At 38.8% G+C, this 19981-nt stretch overlaps 2 protein-coding genes across 3 annotated transcripts in view; one reads left to right on the top strand and one right to left on the bottom strand.

Moving 5' to 3' along the window:
* LOC132105561 (forkhead box protein P2-like) overlaps positions 1 to 6339 on the bottom strand; it is a 105473-nt gene extending 99134 nt beyond the window's left edge. Inside the window, exon 1 of one of the 2 annotated variants that reach the window (XM_059510766.1) lies at positions 5982 to 6339. The gene's annotated coding sequence lies outside the window, so the exon portion shown is untranslated. The remainder of the gene's footprint in view (positions 1 to 5981) is intronic. The other variant, XM_059510769.1, reaches the window with a different exon arrangement.
* Positions 6340 to 8936: 2597 nt separating this feature from the next.
* On the top strand, positions 8937 to 12985 carry ppp1r3aa (protein phosphatase 1, regulatory subunit 3Aa). Its single transcript, XM_059510764.1, has 4 exons — positions 8937 to 9741; positions 10578 to 10630; positions 10711 to 10811; positions 11072 to 12985. The coding sequence occupies exons 1-4, from the start codon at positions 8984 to 8986 to the stop codon at positions 12806 to 12808; spliced, it is 2649 nt and encodes an 882-aa protein (XP_059366747.1). The 5' UTR covers positions 8937 to 8983; the 3' UTR covers positions 12809 to 12985.
* The last annotated feature ends 6996 nt before the right edge of the window (positions 12986 to 19981 follow it).

Here is a 19981-nt window from a genome sequence, read left to right as displayed (position 1 = left end):
AACAGGAGGCTGTCCGAGCCAAACCCAGGGTAGCTCGCGGATCAACGGCCAAATTAAAACACCCAGGTAGTGGAATAACAATGTGTACCTCAAGGTAAGATGGAAGCTTGTAACAGTGGAGCACACAAAGCTGTGTTTGCCACAACGATGACAGTAATCTTCAAAGCAGAGGAATAACCTCTAATTTCACGCCATATTTGTTGCATCCTGCATACACAGATGGGATTACAACTCAAATCCCACAATTTACCCCAGAAATGGGTGAAAAAAGTGTGGTGGACGAGAGAGAGGGAATGTATATGAGGGTTCAAAGATGCATTTTGGGTTCAACTCAGCATGCACCAGCAGTTTACAAAGAGGGGCCAGCACAATTAGCCCCAGAGGCAGCACACACACGGGACCGGCACATGTGGCTCGGAGTAGGGCTCTGACATCATGGCATGATGAGAGAGCAATGGGAATATGGCGGAGGAGGTTGAATGGGAGCGTGTGCCAGCCACGCGTGTGCCAGGTTTCAACTTCCGGAGAATGAAAAAGACCAAGGGGAGGGGGTGGGGTGGGAGACTGTATTCTCCACTGGGGCCCTTTCGGAATACATCCTCACACGGAAGCATCCAACAGCCCTGCGGTCTTGTGACACAAACAGCAGTTGTCTTTTACGTGTCTTTCCCTCCTCCCCTCGCTGTCTTCACCCTGCCAAGTGGGCTCGATGCCAGTCGCATTTGCAACCACAAGGGACTGTTGCCTTTTTTTTCTTGTTTAATGAAATGACAAAACAACAGATCTACATATGCAGAAACAGGTGTTGTAACAGGTTTGACTCCTCTTGACCTAAAACGTGTTGCGTTGGGGAAAACAGGGAAAAAACAATGGAGAAAAAAAGTTTATTAGCAACAGCTGCCTGGAGGGTGTTTAGGCTCTGATGGGCATTCAAATCTACACCATCTGCCCTGGTGGTTGCCAGAAGTGACAATCTAAATTAAAAACCACTCATCAAATATCATAAAAATAAACTATTGTACTGCTGCGGCCATATGCTGTAAGTGGCCCTATCAAAGACAAAGAGGGAGTCAGTGGGAGTATAATTAACCCTCCACAGTCTAAAAGACTGTGAGCACCAAACACAACAACAGCACACACATTCCCACAGGCCCCTGAACACACACTCAGAGTCATAGCTACGGTTCAGAAAGGATGCTTGTGTTTCATAATTCAAAATACGATTGTGCTATAGATTCATATTGGTGGACATTATTAAAATGTGCTATATATATATATGAGTGTCAAAAAAATTTAGAGGCTAGAATATAAATATAAAATCTGATTATTCAACACAAACATCTTACAATAAACTATTGTGGAAATACCTTGATATAGTGAAGAAATACCGTGGTATTTTGATACAAACTATACAATGCACATTCATGATTTATGACATGTATGTAAAAGAAAATAATATAAATTTTAATAATAAAATCTGATTATTCTACATTTACCCTTACAAAAAAAGCTACTCTAGTGGTACCGTGGTATAATGATGGTATTACACTATAATATTTACCATGGTACTTCCTTGTTACCACACTCATGATGAATCTAATAAAATAAAAATCTGAAACTGATAATATCAATAATATGTGGCAACATGGTAAATTATGGTAAACAAATATTGTTTTTTTTTATATCTACCATGGTAATGAATGATTAACACAACCATAATCCATATACAGTACATTCTAAATTTGTAAGATCACTAATAAAATAAATAATGCACTAATTCTTACAAAAAACATGGTTTTACAAACTACTCAAAGTTATTTTGAAAAATACAACAGTACAGGTCCAAAAAACTAAAACAAACAAAAAACATTGTATTACTGTTATCACATCCAAAAATATGGCAAAACCAGAGTAGTGTTGTAAGCATTAAATATATTTTGCTACACAAATTAAATGTCAAGCACAGCAATCAGGCATTCCTTTAAAACAATAGAGAAACATGAAGGTCAAACACATTAACTAATAACGTCAGCTCAGTGATTCAACAACAACATCATGAAGCAAAACCAAGAAAACAACAATTCGGGCCAAAGAGTCAAACTAAAAATATTCACTCTGCCCTTGTCAAAGACAAAGGGAGCATTAATTTGCCCTGTTATTATTTAGAGAGGGCAGGAGGAACAAACCTGAGCCCGTTGTGACCCTGCCACAGTGTTGCAACTTGTTCTAGAGGGATGCCAGCAGAAGGCAGCACCATATGCCTTCAGCCTCGGGCCCGATGCTCTTTCTGCAGCCTAATACGCCTGTCAGGAGACGTTACTGTCACAAATCCTCTGTTTTTCCACAACGTGTTTCAAATAAACACTTTTTTTTGTTCTCTCTTGCTAACAGAATTGTCCTCAGAGATTCCACTTAGAAGGTCAGAATTTGGTTCTACTGTACTGACAGCATCAATATTTTAAATTATTTTTAAATTATTTTTAAAAGTAGAATCTTTATGTGTGAGTATGTGTGTACACACACACACACACATATACATATATACATTATATATATATATATATATATATATTATATATACACACACACATACATATATACATGCATACATATATATATAGGGATGGGATGGTATGAAAATTTAATATCACGATTATAGTGACTAAAATTATCACGATTATCAATATTATCACGGTTTTGTTGAAACGAGATGAAAGTGTTCAAAAATAGTTGATACTCACACTGAAAACATTTCAGCAAGTTTTATATTTAATAATCAACAAACAACTAATAAAACAAGCAACTCTATGCACTTAATTTAAAGAAAGATTAAATTCTGTGGCATTTCCTTCCTTACAATGAAAAGTGTAGAAGCATAGAAAAGTCACTGACTTTCACCATTCCTTCTCGAAAAAAAACAAAAAAACATTGTGCGCTGCGCTTGTGTCAGACTGTTGCTGGCTGGACATGATTTAATAGCGAGTTATTAAAACCGCGATAATCAAACACGGTTTTAATGATAATTCATATTTAAACGATATTACTAACCTTCAGCACATTTTATCACGGTTATCGATAAAACCGGTTATCGTCCCATCCCTACATATATACATATATATATATATACACATACACACAATTTTAAATAAAGAGTCTGCTTCAGCTAAGCCTGGCATAAACAGCATCACGCAAACTAGCATCAAGTCAACTTCCTCTCGTCACAGGCCACAGGCAAGTTTGGTCAGAGTGGGGCTGACCTTGCCGTTTACTACAAATGACACCCCGCTTCATCCACAACGACTAGGGTTTAAACTCAACCAGAGACTAAAACGCTCAATAAATCAGTGCTTTCAGCCAACAACATCCTGTCATGCCTTTAAATTGAAAAAAGGGTGAAAAAACATATCAGCAATGATAATATCAGCTAAGCATACAATTAATAATTTCAAGGGCATTTGTACTGAGATAAGATGCTTATGGGTGATTTTAATACCTCTCCATAAAGGTCATGTGATATCGTTCGTGTGAAAGAGCACCGTCACAGTCAAAAGACTAGAGTTGGGGATTATATTCCATGTTCAAGAAGAAAAAAATGCACAAATAAAAAAAAAAACATCAAACAAAAGGTCTAGACTGAACATTGTAACCTCAGACTGAAAAGAAACATTCCATTAGTCAAAACATTACACATTTAAATTCATCAAATAAGCATAAAAAATACATCTACAGGCAAACAAATGCTTTAAAACAACAAAAAAGCATTTCTTATTTCTAATAGGTGACCTCAGAGGAAACACTCAGTGTCTTAGTTACTGAAGCACACCAAACGTCATTAGGATGATGTGGATAATTACAGCACATAAGACCTCTTATGCATGTAATACAGTCTTTTATCCGGAGAAGTCAATCTCTGCGAGGCTGACAGCTAGCAGCATATGATCCCGGTAAACAAATACTTTCACGCGGCACAAAAGTGCCATTAAAGGCCAGAACTGTCAACACAAATTCCACTCTTGTGAGAGGAAAGGAAAGGGAGGGGGAAAAACGAAAACCAAAAAAAAAAAAAAAAAAAAGACTTGATCACCTCTGGTTGCCTTAACATGCATGGAGGTTGTCATGGAAACATTTCTGTGAAGTTAGCATGGATACAAACAGAAGGCTTTCCGGCTTAATTGCCATTAGAGTTTTATGACCCTGTTTAGAGATGTATATTAAAATACACACAGGGTAATATGCCGCTTATTGTGATAACGTGAATGAGAACTAACAAAAAACCCTCAAAACACCTTAACTTTAAGTTCAGGTGTGCATTTTATTTCATTTTTTTTGTTAGACTCTATATGAAAGAATTAAACTCATGATTTCAAACAATGAAAGAGTCCCACCCACATGATTCTCGATACGAATAAAGGCACAACCAGCTCGCAGTGGCATCTTAACTCAGACAAATGATTTTATTTTACTCAATGCACACACATTAATCTTAAAAGGATGTGTCTTTTTCCTTTTAACGCGAAGCAGTGCATTGCACACACCCCAGTCGATGATGAATGCCGTAATCAGGCTGTGACTACAAAAACATCGGGATCATTCGAATTTAGGCCCCTCTTTCCTGTCGTGGGTCAGCCGTGCCTCCCTCCCTCCATGTGTCGTACGTGAAACATCACGCTCGTTGAAACACTGCTAATTAAAATCACCTGGGAAGAACTGCGTGGGGCTAACAAAGGGCCGGGCTTCACGTTACAGAGCACGTCTGGAGCTGCCGAGGTGTGTATATGTGTGTGCTTGAAATTTTACTACTGCTATTACGGCCTCTTTGAAGCGACACAGCATTGAGTGACGAAGCGGCGTGATGCACACCTGCACAGCTGCCAGAGTGAAACGGAGGTGCTTCTGCAACCAAAACTCTCAGAGCTAATCACAGCCATGATAGGAGCTGTAATACTATACACCTTGTGTATAGTTTAAAAAAAAAAAAAAAAAAAAAAAAAAGTGTCATGTACCCTATTGATTTAGTCCCAGATCCCTTGAACCCACTGAAACTGTTCTGGCAGTAGATGTAGAGTCTTAAGAGGAGTGCTGTCCATTAACACTCCAATACATCAACCTTACCGTCCTGACACTCACCTCTCCTGTGAGCAGCTCCAAAGCAAGGAAGATTTCACTCTGGATTATGGAAATGGAGCAAGCAACCATGGTAAGATTAATGTTAACCTTGATAAGAATATAATAATAATAATAATAAAATCTACTATACATTATGTATGATCTTTATTATGTTTGAGTGTGTTACTTCTTAAATACTACATATATAATAATAAATATAACTTTCTATACAGTATTTTTTACACTTCGTGACAATCTGACAATACTAAATTTTATGCGAAAGCACAAACCTCAAAAACATACCAAAACTAAATTATTGAACAAACTACTGCAGGAGTGCATTACAATTAATAAATTATCTTATTTCATTTGAATTTTTTAGAAACTTACAAAAAATTAAAAACTATAAACCTATAAAGCACTCATGTTGATAACAACTGTACAAACAGTAAATATATTGAAATCAATTATAGATCATGTAACGTTACATTTCTCCAGATGTTTACAATTGATGCCGTAATGCATGAACTCAAACCGTTTACTGTTAAATAGATAGAAATTGTGTTGCTATTTTCAATAACAAACTAATGCATGTTAACGTTTCACACTGGTTGTTTTAAAACCAAAATTCACAAATACAAGAAAAGTTGCTTAGCAGAAAAAGACGTGCAATAATCAAATAGCTATGCCAAAACTGTCATTGGAGGTTTATTGTTTATAAAGACAGAATCACAGTACTAACTTCTCCCGAACTCTCTAACAACACAAACACTGTCAAAACAACGAATAAACCATCCGACAAGCACTAAACAAGCCGCCCGCAACTTCTCAGTGAAGTCAAACTCGTATGAAAGGCATAAACGTCAAAAACTCACCAAAACAAGCGAATGCACCTTCTTCGCGGTTGCAAAGTTTGGCGTGTTTACGAGACAGTGGTTTAAAAAAGCGCTAAAAAACAAACGCACAACACGCGCTGTTGATATTCCTCCGCTCGGAGTTGCGAGACGCTGCTGTCTTCAGTCAGTGTGCTGCTGTTATTACCGATGCAACAGTAAAAAAACGCCCGAGTAACACCGACTCCTGTTTGAATGCGCTCGCATGACGCGCGACGCGAAGCGGCGGCTTGTTTTTTTGTATCTCGATTCAATACATCGCAATGTATCGGTCGAGTTTGGTGGGGGGGACTAGCTTATTAGAATGCAGGGAGGCACTAACGCGGACGAGCTTGTTGTTATTTTTTGGCGTACTGCGACCCCACGTGACGTCATGTCCACCTGCTGGGTAAACAATACAGTCATTAGAAGTTAAAGGAGTTTGTTTTGTTTGTCGAGTCTTTTGAATACACTAATAAGTAGAATGCAATATCAGTTGTTTCATCTGATGAAGAGAGCAGTAGAGATAAGGAAGAGGAATGTGGCGTGCTATCATTTATTTTCTCCTTCTTTTGTTTTTTACTCACTTTTTTATTTTTTTATTAAATTGTAATTCCTATTCATCTGTGTTTGTGATCAATACATATTTATATATTATGTTGTTTATTATGAATAAATAAAATGAAACCAGAAATAAATAAAGTCATTAAAAGTGTAATTTCTAGAGGTTGAGCATAGAATCTGAAGATGTGTGCTGGAAACAAAGGAACAACTGAGAATTATTTTGCTTAGTTGAAAAATGCTTTGTGTGCTTTCTTTCTTTTCTATTTCCTTAATTGTTTAACATAAATTCAGGCTTTATTTTATGTTATTCTAATATAACTTAAAAAAAATTTTGAGCATGAAATGTATTAACACTTGCTTCAGTTCACACACCCCAGATTCATTTAAATGCACCTCAAGCTGAACATCTTTAGATCATCAGCAGTCTTTTTTTATTTGTATTTTCATTGTGATGAAATATTATTTGAGTGATCAACTGATGTTGTGAAATGATGTTTGCTTTTGAGCATTTATGTGTTTGAATTACGTAGTTCTTTGGTTGATACACATACTGTAATGGTGAGTTATGCATCGTATGTGAACTGTAACTGTGTGCTACTGCCTTGAAATTTTCAAATGAATAAAATGGGAAAAATTATATTTGGATCAAAGATTGATAAAATCACAAGTCTCCCTTTGTGAATTAATTATTCTTGTTTCTGTATGAATTTACTATCTTCATTACCTATTGTGGTATCAAAAACTACCTGTATTAAATATGAAATTTGTAGAAAGGATGGATAGTCATGTAAAAAAAAAAAAAAATATATATATATATATATATATATATATATATATATTTGAATATCATCAAAATATTGTTCATGCATATTTATATAAATGCACTGTATAGCAGATTTTCACTTAGTTTTATTATAAGATTTTAACACTTCTATAATCTGATAACAAATATCTGCCAGATGTCTGCAGAGGTGTTAGGAATTTTGTGTTAATTGATCAGAAATAGAATATTTGATGCTCTCGTTTCACCACATGCATGCCATTTAAATAAAATATTTAATTAAGAAAATGCACCATTTCATGGGTTTTATAACAAAGAAATCAAAAACGTGCATTTTCTATAAGGATTTTAGGGGAGGAAAATCGTTTTGAGAAGACTGCTTGAAACATAAGGGTTTGCTGCCACCTACTGGAATGTTTTGGAATTCACTTTTGAGTCTTGAAACAGAGTGCACACATCATTGGTTAGATACTCCCACCTAGTGGTCAGTTGTGAAAGTGCACAAAAACACTGAAAGCAAACCCAGTTTTCTGGAATTTACAACTCACAAAGATCTATATTGATTAAATAAATATACAATAAAGGGCAAAAGCACATATAAATAAAATAAAAAGTTTACATTTTTATAAATTAACGAAGTAAAAAAATAATTTCAGTCCTTCATCTCTTGGCTATATAAAACATACAGTTTATTGGACACACACTGATCTTGTGTGACACTATGTGCAATGGCAGAGCAGGTTGTCAAAACGGGGTAAGTTGTCACAATGGGAACCTACTGATCACTGACAATTATTTGATAAAATACTTTAGTTTTGAAATATGAGATAATATCTGAATGTAATAAAAGTCTAATCTTAATGTGCATTTAAAATATATTACAGACCGAAAGTCTTTTCAACTAAATTTAAACAGTATAACTAATAAGATAAAAATAAAAAACACAGTCAAAACATAAACAATAAAATAAAAATTTTGGCCAGAAGAAATAATCATTTAATGATTTATATAAACTGTAAAAAAAAAAAAAAAAAAAAAAAAAAAAAAAAAAAAACTCAACCTGACATATTATCATTATATCATTTGAATGTAATGGCAGTGTGGTTATTATTGTGCTCACTTGCCAGCAGACATAAAAAAAAAAACACTGCAAAACTTAGTTTGAAGAACAGAATTCACAAAAATCTGTCTTTATTCTGTAAGACAGTTTCATCTAGGTGTTTGAAACCAATATGCAGGTAAAAAACCAGAAGCATTTAAAACTTATTGTTACTTTGATATCGCCCCTTAAGTCAATTTCCCATGTGACAACTCTCTTCTACATTTCCAAACAGAAGCATTGTGTTGTTTCAGGACAGATACACATATATAATTCAAAAGCATTTAATCGAAGCTATCAGGTTCAGCAGAGTTCAGCAGATGACATGAACACATCACAGTGTCCCACGTCGACCAGACACTAGTGACCAGGAAGACCAGCATAGTTGGGTAGCACCCGCAGCTATTTTTAAGCCTGGCAACTACACAATGTTCAGCTGCAACCTGACGCTATCTGCCTAGTCACGTTGTGAGTGACGGTTTCAGGCAGTTGGTGTTGTACTCTCAGACTTTACCCATCCAGCATTACCCAGGCTTGACTGGGGAAGAGCTTGTACTCTCCATGGTCTCCTGCAACCTAGAGCCTCCAATATATAGTCACTGGACAATGAAAAACAACAAGACAAATGTAAAATTGGAGAAAACGGTGGACAGGGCATTAGAAGGATGCTCTGGAGATGAATCTGAGGAGGTGGAACCCGAGCCCCCACTGGTACCCATACGAAGAAAGGTGTCATTTGCGGATGCCTTCGGTCTGGACCTGGTTTCTGTGAAGGAGTACAACAATCGGGATTCATCAAGGCTGGATGCAGATGGTAGAGAGGGTGGGGAATATTACATCTCATGCCTCTTCAATGTCCCAGCGTTGCACCAGGACATGGAGGTGAGGCTTCAGCAGCAGAAGCTGGAACTGGAGCGCATCGAACTGCTCCCTGGATCCACCACGATCCGGGGCATCGTTCGCGTGCTTAACCTCTGCTTCTACAAGGCCGTCTACGTCCACGTCACTCTGGACGGCTGGCAGAGCCACTTTGACCTGCTGGCAGAGTACATGCCCGGGTCCAGCGATGGTGAGACCGACTGTTTCTCATTCCACCTCGTGTTGATCCCTCCGTTCCAGGTCGAAGGGTTGCGGGTGGAGTTCTGTCTGAGGTACGAAAGTGCTGTTGGTACGTTCTGGGCCAACAATGGAGGGACGAACTACATTGTCTTCTGCCACCAAAGACGAAGAAGTGATCTGAAAGATAAAGAGAGTGAAAAGGAGAAGTTGGTAGAGGAGAGTAACCAAAAAGGTATCAGGAGCTGCCTTAAAACAATCAGGTGGGGAACACTGCAAAAACACAGACTAGAATCATCTCTATTACTCATACTAAGTGTTTGAACTTTGGGATTTGAACTTTGGTGTATAACTCAGATGTGTTGAAGCTGAAGACGTGTGTTGCTACTTTTACCAAGTAATCACACTTACAATTCTACTCTTAAAAGAATAGTTCCCCCAAAAATGAAAATTCTGTCATTAATTACTTGCCTTTGTTCATCTTCAGAACACAAATTAAGATATTTTTTATGAAATCGGAGAGCTTTCTGACCCTCCAGAGACAGCAATGTAACTAGCATGTTCAAGGCCCAGAAAGATAGTAAGGACATCGATAAAACAGTCCATGTGACATCAGTGGTTCAACCGTACGAGAAAACAAAAATAGTGACTTTATTCAACCATTTCTTCTCTTCCGTGTCAGTCGATGCACGTTCACGAGAGTGAACGACATATGAGTGTTTTTCTTATCACACAGCCGGTCTGATGTAGAACCCAGATGTGCTTGTTTGCAAGCAGAGGAATGCACACGGATAAACGTAAAATGGAAGAGAAGAAATTGCTGAAAAAAGTCATTATTTTTGTTTTCTTTGAGCAGAAAAAATATAATCATAGCTTCATAATGTTACGGTCAAACCACTGCTGTCAAATGTACTATTGTAATGATACCCTTACTATCTTTCTGGGCTAAAATATGTTTCAGCTAAATGTATACTTCATTTCCCAATAAAACTAGATGTATTTCTCTGGTTGTCCAATCAAGCACTCTGTTTTGACTGGAGATGGTATGTTTGAACATATGGTCGGTGAGTGTAATTGAAAGCCTGCCTTATATTTACAGTAAAAAGACCTACTCGGAGGCGACACCTGCAGAGGAGAGTGGTGAGATCTCAGGTGGGTTTCTTATGTGGAGATCTGGGAAGGGGGAACTTTGATTCTGAAGACCAGTCTGAGGTTTGTTTGTTTTTTTACAGAACAAGTCACACCCAGGACCGGGCATACTAGGGAGAACAAAACAGAGAAAGAAGCAGGAATCAATTCCTGCAAATCCCTTAAGGACTGCTGCAAATCTCTGGTAGGGTCAGAGGTGCAGAGAAAACAACATTTAGAGAGGTAGTTCGCCCATAAAATGGCTAGTTTGCCAGTTTGTGGTTTACTGATAAATATTCAACGTTATTGGGGGAACAATCTCTTTAAATGCAAAGCAGTAACTTACAAGTAAGGAGAAATTCATGCTTTTTATAAAATTATATTCCACTGAATAAGTGACTCTTGTTACAAACATGGCATAATTAAGTCTGTTGAAAGCTACCTTTTTTCGCTCTTTTTTGACAGGTGGATCGTCGTAGGAAACGTCAAGCTGCTCGTTTGGCTCGCGTGAAGGACTACTTTGCTCAGGAAGCAATGGAAACCCAGTTGGGATGTAATTCCAACACAGATGAAAGTACAACATCCATCCCAAAGCCGTCTATACCAAACAAAACTGACATGCCAGTTGTCCACAGCCAACAAGGATGCAGTATGGACACACCACCAATACTAATGTACCACCAGGTCCCTTTGCCTTCCCTGGATTGGAGCAGTACCACAACAACACTCCCCCAAGCAAACCCTCCAGATGTCTGTAGTAAAACAAGATATCAGGTTGAAGATCACCTAGCCATATCTGCTTCTGAGGCCCGGGAATCTTTTCTTAACAGCACTGATATGCAGCACCAAGTATGTGTTCCTCCAAAGTCAGAAGTTTTAGTCCCAACGGAGGACAAGGGAGTTGAGGAAGACCACAGTCAAGAGTCTACTGACAGGATAGTAATGGAAACTATCAAATCTGTTCCCATAGAGCAATCAAAGGATCTCATCACGAGTCCTTCTAGAGATCAGGTTGTGGATTACCAACCAGTGAAAGAGCCAAGGGCTACTACCCTACCATGTTCTACCCAGGGATCGGAGCCAGAGAGGACGGGAAGCGAGTCAGAGGCAACTCGTGACCGCCAAGCCCCACATCAAGAGCCCACAAGCGGTTCTTTGAGTCAAGACACGACCAAAGCTAACCCTAGGGACGAAAATCAAACCGCACATGACACCGAGACTCAGAATTCAGAAGCCGGAGATGTAATCTCACCTGAAGAATGCACAGGCAGCTCCGACATCTCAAAGGTTAAAGAAAACACACAGAGAGCGGTCAAAGGCACCCTGACATTTACGGGGATCATGGACGTGCCACTCGCAAATAGACAGGCCGAGGGATCTTCTTCAGAAAGGAAGGATATAAATAAAGATGCTGGTGAGGAGCAGGTGGAAATGAGGGCGTTCTGTAGAGAACTACATGAAGAGGACACGGAAAGCTGTAGAAAAGGACAAGATGAGACAACTACGGATCACAGCGCAGAAATACAAGGCAAGGCAATTAATGAGAACGAATTATGCACGTCGAGCAAGAGTTTTAACAAAGACAATACAAAGCTACTGAAAAACGAAAAGAGCCATTTTGAGGCAAACGAAGGACTTGAAATGAAGGAGCGACTGAATGAGACGACTATAGAAGCTGCTAGTGTTGAAGAGAATGAAATGCATTCAGAAGAGCTTATAGAGGACTCACGAGCAGTGGGTGACAATTGCACAGATGGAGAAAAGAAAGAGTTTGAGATTCATGCTACTAAATTGGCACCCACCCACATACCTACCTATCCAACAGTTAGCACTGACCCATCCAGGCACCTCCTTCGGTCAGCATCTGCAAAGGAATCTTCTGCAGAAGAGGACGTTGAGCTTGGGAAGACCCTCAGAAACTTTCAAGAACCCCAGAAATTGGACGGAGAGGATGAACTTTCCACGCCGTTACCCAGCATTCACCTGTCCTGGGTGGGCGGCAACAGCAGTAGGCTGTTGAGAGAATTCTGCTCACTGGGTCACATGGCCAAGGGTCTTGTGTATGCTCTTCTGTTTGTGATCTTCATAATGGCGTTTCTCTACAACCTGCCAGCCTGCATGGCCCTCTATCTGTTTTCTCTGTGCTGGTGGTGCAGCCAGGGTATGAAGCAGCGTCTGGATGGGGCTGTTGATGTGGACTGACACCACACATTATGTTCTTGAAAGGTTCTGAGGACGTTATTGGCAAATTATGTGTGGCGCTGAAATGAAAAGTGATTCTATGGGCCCAAAATCACTTGATAAAATGAGATTTAGTAGGGCATTTTTTTTTTGTTTCTTTATTGTCACTTGTGTTTCCATTAAAAGTCCCATTTGAAACAGGAGTCTTTTAATATAATACTAAACTCAAACTAGACTAGTGGATACATGCTAATCCAATTTTGTTATATAATTAAATGACAAAACATTCTTATAATGTCAAAGGCAACAACTGCTTTCACAGATATATCTCAAAGATACAGTATACAGTGCTATATATATATATATATATATATACACACTCACCCAAAGGATTATTAGGAACACCATACTAATACTGTGTTTGACCCCCTTTGCCTTCAGAGCTGCCTTAATTCTACATGGCATTGATCCAACAAGGTGCTGAAAGCATTCTTTAGAAATGTTGGCCCATATTGATAGGATAGCATCTTGCAGTTAATGGAGATTTGTGGGATGTACATCCAGGGCACGAAGCTCCCATTCCACCACATCCCAAAGATGCTCTATTGGGTTGAGATCTGGTGACTGTGGGGGGCCATTTTAGTACAGTGAACTCATTGTGATGTTCAAGAAGCCAATTTGAAATGATTCGAGCTTTGTGACATGGTGCATTATCGTGCTGGAAGTAGCCATCAGAGGATGGGTACATGGTGGTCATAAAGGGATGGACATGGTCAGAAACAATGCTCAGGTAGGCCGTGGCATTTAAACGATGCCCAATTGGCACTAAGGGGTCTAAAGTGTGCCAAGAAAACATCCCCCACACCATAACACCACCACCACCAGCCTGCACAGTGGTAACAAGGCCTGATGGATCCATGTTCTCATTCTGTTTACGCCAAATTCTGACTTTACCATCTGAATGTCTCAACAGAAATCGAGACTCATCAGACCAGGCAACATTTTTTCAGTCTTCAACTGTCCAATTTTGGTGAGCTCGTGCAAATTGTAGCCTGTTTTTCCTATTTGTAGTGGAGATGAGTGGTACCCGGTGGGGTCTTCTGCTGTAGTAGCCCATCCGCCTCAAGGTTGTGCGTGTTGTGGCTTCACAAATGCTTTGCTGCATACCTCGGTTGTAACGAGTGGTTATTTCAGTCAAAGTTGCTCTTCTATCAGCTTTAATCAGTCGGCCCATTCTCCTCTGACCTCTAGCATCAACAAGGCATTGTCGCCCACAGGACTGCCCCATACTGGATGTTCTTCCCTTTTCACACCATTCTTTGTGAAGAAATGGTTGTGCGTGAAAATCCCAGTAACTGAGCAGATTGTGAAATACTCAGACCGGCCCGTCTGGCACCAACAACTATGCCACACTCAAAATTGCTTAAATCACCTTGGTTCCCATTCTGACATTCAGTTTGGAGTTCAGGAGATTGTCTTGACCAGGACCACATCCTTAAATGCATTGAAGCAACTGCCATGTGATTGGTTGATTAGATAATTGCATTAATGAGAAATTGAACAGGTGTTCCTAATGATCCTTTAGGTGAGTGTATATATATATATATATATATATATATATATATATATAAACAGTCTTAATGTCATGCATTGTTTCTTCTTAAGAAAACTTATCTTGTTTTAAAGATTTTTAGATATTTAAACTGGAAAATTACACAAAATATATTTTGTTGTAACACTTTAGTTCAGGGACCAATTCTCAATATTAACTAGTTGCTAATTAGCAAGCCTATTATTAACATATTGGCTGTTTATTAGTACTTATAAAGCACATATTCTGCATGAGCATATTCTACATTACATCCCTAATCCTACCCAATACCTAAACTTGACTACCTTACTAACTATATTAATAAGCAGCAAATTAGGAGTTTATTGAGATGAAACAAAAAGTGATATGAAGTCACTTGACAAAATTAGGTTTTAAAAGGCATTTTTCTTTTTTCAGTTGTGTTCCCATTAAAAGTCCCATTTAAAACAGGAGTCTTTTAATGTAATACTAAATCAAGCGAGAACTGGACCTTAAAATAAAGTGTGACATTTTTTGCAAACAAATGCATACACCTAAGCACAGTTTAATTGTGACCGTATAATTTCTTCATGAGCCTTAGTATTAAAAAGTGTCACAATGAACAATATTCGGTCCAAACCTTTGACTGGTGCTGTACCTTTATGTAATGTTTTACTGGGTTCATACAAAAGCACATTGAATGCACTGAGGACACAGCTGCATTTCATGTCTCTTTGGGGATGTGTGTGACTGACGTGACATTTCCTGACAATCCCATCATATCTCTGTTCCCAGAAGAGAGAGAGAGAGAGGGAGAGAGAAAGAGATACAAGGGCTGGAGAAAGGACAGGGCTTCTCGACCTTCCGATCTGTGAACATAACTCTAAGTAATTTATACTTAAAAGCCTTAAAAACAGTTTATGCACAAGTGAAAATCCCCTCATTTACTCACAATCATGTGTGGTGAAACTCAAAATGAGTTTGCATGCTCTTTTCCATGCAATTACAACAAATGGAGACTTAAGCTTTAAAATGCCATTAAAACATCATAAAAAATCATAAAAGTAGCCCATATGTGAATCTATAATGAGCCTAATTTACATAGATACATGGTGTGCTTGGGCTCAAAAGAATGGCACGATTTTAATGCCTCGTTGAACTAGATTATGGGTATTTAGTGAGACATCATTTTGAGCTGAAATATGACACTGTTTATTGAATTTGCCAGTGTGTTGGTCTTTGCATGTGCTTGTTTTAGTTGTGGGCAAATGCATGATCTCTGTTTATATGTGAGTGTGTAATAGAGATGTTGTGTGTATGTGTGTGTGTTGCTGCAGTCATATGATCCAGTCTACTATGACTCTGACCTTTCGATGTTTGGCTGCTGACCTCACGTCCAGCTTGAGCTGCTTATCTGTACAGAAAGCGCAGACATTCATAGTTTTACTGTTCTTAATGCCTCTGTTCAAAATGTTTGTAACTATTCTTAGGAGCACTAAAATCCCTATAAGGACGAAGCTAAGAATTATATACGTATTTATTCACACATAAGATATAAGACTGAATAGGGGTAAAATACTACAGTGAACTCAATGAATACTTGTCTTATTATATATGCTTACATTGCTGAAAAAAAAATGCAATAAAATTTAAAATGCAGTTTGCACTGATCAACTTCAAAACAAACAGGATCATTGAGTCTTTCCTGTATGTTTCCATTGAGCTCAGCACAGTTTGTTATGAAAGTGACTCAGGAGGAACATGATATTCCCAAACCCCACTCACAGATGAAAGACACGTAGGCCACGCGATAAATGTTGCTGCGATCACATGAGGGATTTTTTTCCGAGGCGTGAATACTTTAGATGTTTCATGCATGCCTGCTTTGCAGTTAATTATGTCTTACGTGTTGGCACCCTTTCCTTTTTCTCTTTCGTTCTTTCTGAAAGTACAGGCATCTTAAAGCTGAGTCTAAAAGTTGGTGAGCTATACCAATCTGCATATAATGTCAAATTTTGTGCCAACTTCACGAACAAACATACCCTTATCAAAATTAAAATTAATTTCAGTCTAAATCACTGAAAGCCATATTATATTATTATTAAGATTTTAACTTTTTAAAATTGTTTTTTATTATTTTTATTTTTGTATTATATTTTTTTATTTTAGCTGAAGCACCTTTAATTTTTTATAATTTTCTCATTTATTTTACTTTCATTTTTTTTTATTAGTATTTTAATTTTGTACTTTCATTTTTTTTTATAATTTGTTTGTATTTTATTTGTACTTTCTTTTTTGTATATAATTTGTACCTTTTTTTTCAAATTTATTTGCACTTTATTTTATTTTTTGCATTTTATTATATATACATATAAACTTATTTTATTGACAAAGTAGAGTTGCAGCCACTAGATGGAGCAACAACAGCACTTTTACTCCTGACAGCTCAAACTGGAATAAAGCATTCATTGTGACAGATTGTGCTGGGCCAAACACTGAAGTGAGTGGAAGCCAATGAAATGTGTAGCTGCCACGTAGAAAATCGTAATATAAACAAATACTGATTTAATATGTTTGTTTTGGGGACAGAAAGGCTAGCATTAGCTCACTGGTAAAACAGAGCAGGCTACCTGACACATGATGGCAGCACATACCACTGAGACCTGTCTTGCTTTCTCATATAAACACACGCACACACACACACATACACACATAAAACATATAAAGCACACAACATAGTCATCTGTCTTCTCGCACGTCCAAGCACAGAATCTGGGTTACATCCTGGGTATCCCAGGAGGCCAAGTGCTCATACATCATTATTGAAACATCCCAAGCTCCTGAGGACGAATCACACATAGCTCCTAACGCTCTCTAATCTTTCTCTCTCCCTCTCTGGGTTACGTGTGAGCTTGCCAAGTAACCTCATCCCTCCCTGTAAACATTTATATAGTGTTATGTATGTTATCAAGAGGATGTAGAGCGGCGTTCTGCAGACTCTGCAGAAACTGGAAACTGCAGAAGCAATCAAGTTACACTACTGTCCATGCTATTCACAATAACACAACTTTTGATAAATAACCACAGTTGCTGCATGCAGTCTAACGATTCATTAATTATTTGACTAATACTGCAATCAGAATAAAAAGCCATAATGTGGCTTAACCTATAAAACCACTTAACCAGACCAGTTAAGACCAGCAAAACATCTTAGTCAGTTTAAGAAAGTTTAGGATCTGACTAATTTGATTCAACTGAGCAAAATCTCTTTGCAATTGCAATCTGACTGACAAAGGTGCTGCAGATCTCAACATAACACGGCAAAAAACATCTTAAACCTGCCTAAATTGGTTCGCTGGTCTTAGCTGGTCTCCATGTTTTAGAGAGGTTCGGGGCATTTTTCAGCCAGATCAGATTGGGAAACTAGATGGGAGACCATCTAAAATCATTATAAACTAACTAAGACCAGTAGGACCATCTTAGGCTGGTTCAAGATGTCCTTGTCAGCAGTTTAAATCTTAAAATATATCTTAAAATTTTAAGATTCAGGATTAAAGTCTGATTAAATTGACAGAGGAGTTATAACATGGAAAGAAAACATTAAACTGGATTGCTGGTTTAAGCTGGACTTGTTGGCAGGTTTTAGAGAAGTTATGGGGGCTTTCCAGCTAATCAGACTGGGAGACCTGATAGACAACCAGCTAAAACCATTATAGACCAGGGGTGCATTTCCCAAAAGCATTGTTGGCTAACTTTGGTCGTTAGTTCCACTGAGCTCTATTGGTAACCACGGAACTTGTGACCATAGTTGATTTTGGGAAACGCACCCCTGACTGGTTTAAGATGACCTTAGCAGCAGGGTAAATCTTAAAAGCTTATCATCTCTAGATTCAGGATTGCAGTCTGATGAAACGTTTTTTTTTTTTTTTTTTTTTTTTTTTACTTTTTTAGCAGGCGAAATATTAGGATATATCCTAAAATCTCTAGATTTGGAATGGCTGTTGGATTAAAGTAAGTATCTTACATTACCTGGAACAAAAACATCTTAAACCAGCCTTAACTGGTTTGCTGGTCTTAGCCGGTCTTCTGGGTTTCAGAAAAGTTTGGTGCATTTTTTAGCTTGTCAGACTTGGAGAACAGACTAATGACTATCATAAAAGTAGGGTAAACATTAGTATATATCTTAAAACCTCTAGAATTAAAGTTGGATTTAACTGACAGAGGTGTTGCACACTTTAATACAGCTAAATACAACTCTTAGCTGGTCTCCGACTAATCTATTTGCAGGTTTTTAGAGAGGTTTAGAGCACTTCTCTACTAATCAGACTTGCAGGACAGATGGACAACCACCTTAGACCATCATAAAACAGAAAAGACCAGCAGTTTAAGATGACATTTTCACCAAGGAAAACTTTAAATTCAAGGCCCTACAGCGGTTTCTGGGGTTCGCCAATTTCTATCGACGTTTCATTCGTAATTTCAGCCAACTAGTCTCACCTCTGACGGCCTTGACCTCCCCCAGTACTCCGTTCAGGTGGTCGGATGCAGCCGAAACTGCATTTACCAACCTCAAGAGCCGCTTCGTTTCGGCTCCCATCCTTGTAGCCCCTGACCCACACGGCAGTTCGTGGTGGAGGTCGACGCATCAGAGGTGGGGGTAGGAGCAGTTCTTTCCCAATGTGCTGCCTCGGACGATAAGATGCATCCCTGCGCGTTTTTCTCTCATCGGTTATCTCCTGCTGAACGCAATTATGACATTGGTAACAGAGAATTGTTGGCCGTCAAATTAGCTTTAGAGGAGTGGCGTCACTGGTTGGAAGGTTCAGGGGTACCTTTCATTGTTTGGACCGATCACAAGAATTTAGAGTACATAAGAACTGCCAAAAGACTCAATTCCAGGCAGGCTCGGTGGGCACTTTTTTTCGGTCATTTTGATTTTACTCTGTCCTACCGCCCGGGTTCCAAAAATGTCAAACCCGATTCTTTGTCACGTCTTTTTGATCCCTCCGCCCGCCCGGTGACTCCCGAGTGTATTTTACCTGAGAAAATAGTCGTCTCAGCACTCGTATGGGAGGTCGAATCGAAGGTCAAGACGGCCTTAGAAGGGGTAACGCCTCCACCCGGTTGCCCACCGAATCGTTTATTTGTGCCGGAAGAGTTACGGTCCGAAGTTATTCAGTGGGGTCACTGCTCTAACGTTGCTTGTCATCCAGGGATAAGCCGAACCAAGGGGTTAATTAAACAACGATTCTGGTGGCCACTTATGGCTCGTGATGTCCACGATTAAGTTTTGGCTTGCTCAGTTTGCACCAGTGGTAAGTCATCTAACCGGCCTCCTGATGGGCTTCTTCAACCGCTGTCTGTCCCTTCGAGACCCTGGTAACATATCGCACTAGATTTTGTTACCGCCCTCCCGCCCTCTAATGGAATGATGGTAGTTTTGACCGTAGTGGACCGGTTCTCAAAGGCGGCACATTTCATTCCCTTGCCCAAATTACCGACAGCCAAGGAGACAGCGGTCACTGTCCTAGATCTAAGTCTCTATTCGCTTTGTACTATCAGTCATTCAACTGAAGCTTGTCTGTCACACAGATCCAAAACCATCTGAACTCCTTGAGGTCAGA

This window comes from Carassius carassius, chromosome 26 (assembly GCF_963082965.1).
Source record: "Carassius carassius chromosome 26, fCarCar2.1, whole genome shotgun sequence".
Classification (NCBI taxonomy): Eukaryota; Metazoa; Chordata; class Actinopteri; order Cypriniformes; family Cyprinidae; genus Carassius; species Carassius carassius.
The sequence above is the reverse complement of the archived record's forward strand: the minus strand, read 5'-3'. Positions and strand labels throughout refer to the sequence as shown.

What these genes read in the sequence shown, in the direction of transcription:
- ppp1r3aa (XM_059510764.1), top strand. Translation starts at nt 8,984, where the DNA reads ATGGTCTCCTGCAACCTAGAGCCTCCAATATATAGTCACTGGACAATG. An exon ending in AGCTGCCTTAAAACAATCAG is followed by an intron (nt 9,742 to 10,577) that starts GTGGGGAACACT and finishes TTATATTTACAG; the next exon opens with TAAAAAGACCTACTCGGAGG. An exon ending in GGAGAGTGGTGAGATCTCAG is followed by an intron (nt 10,631 to 10,710) that starts GTGGGTTTCTTA and finishes GTTTTTTTACAG; the next exon opens with AACAAGTCACACCCAGGACC.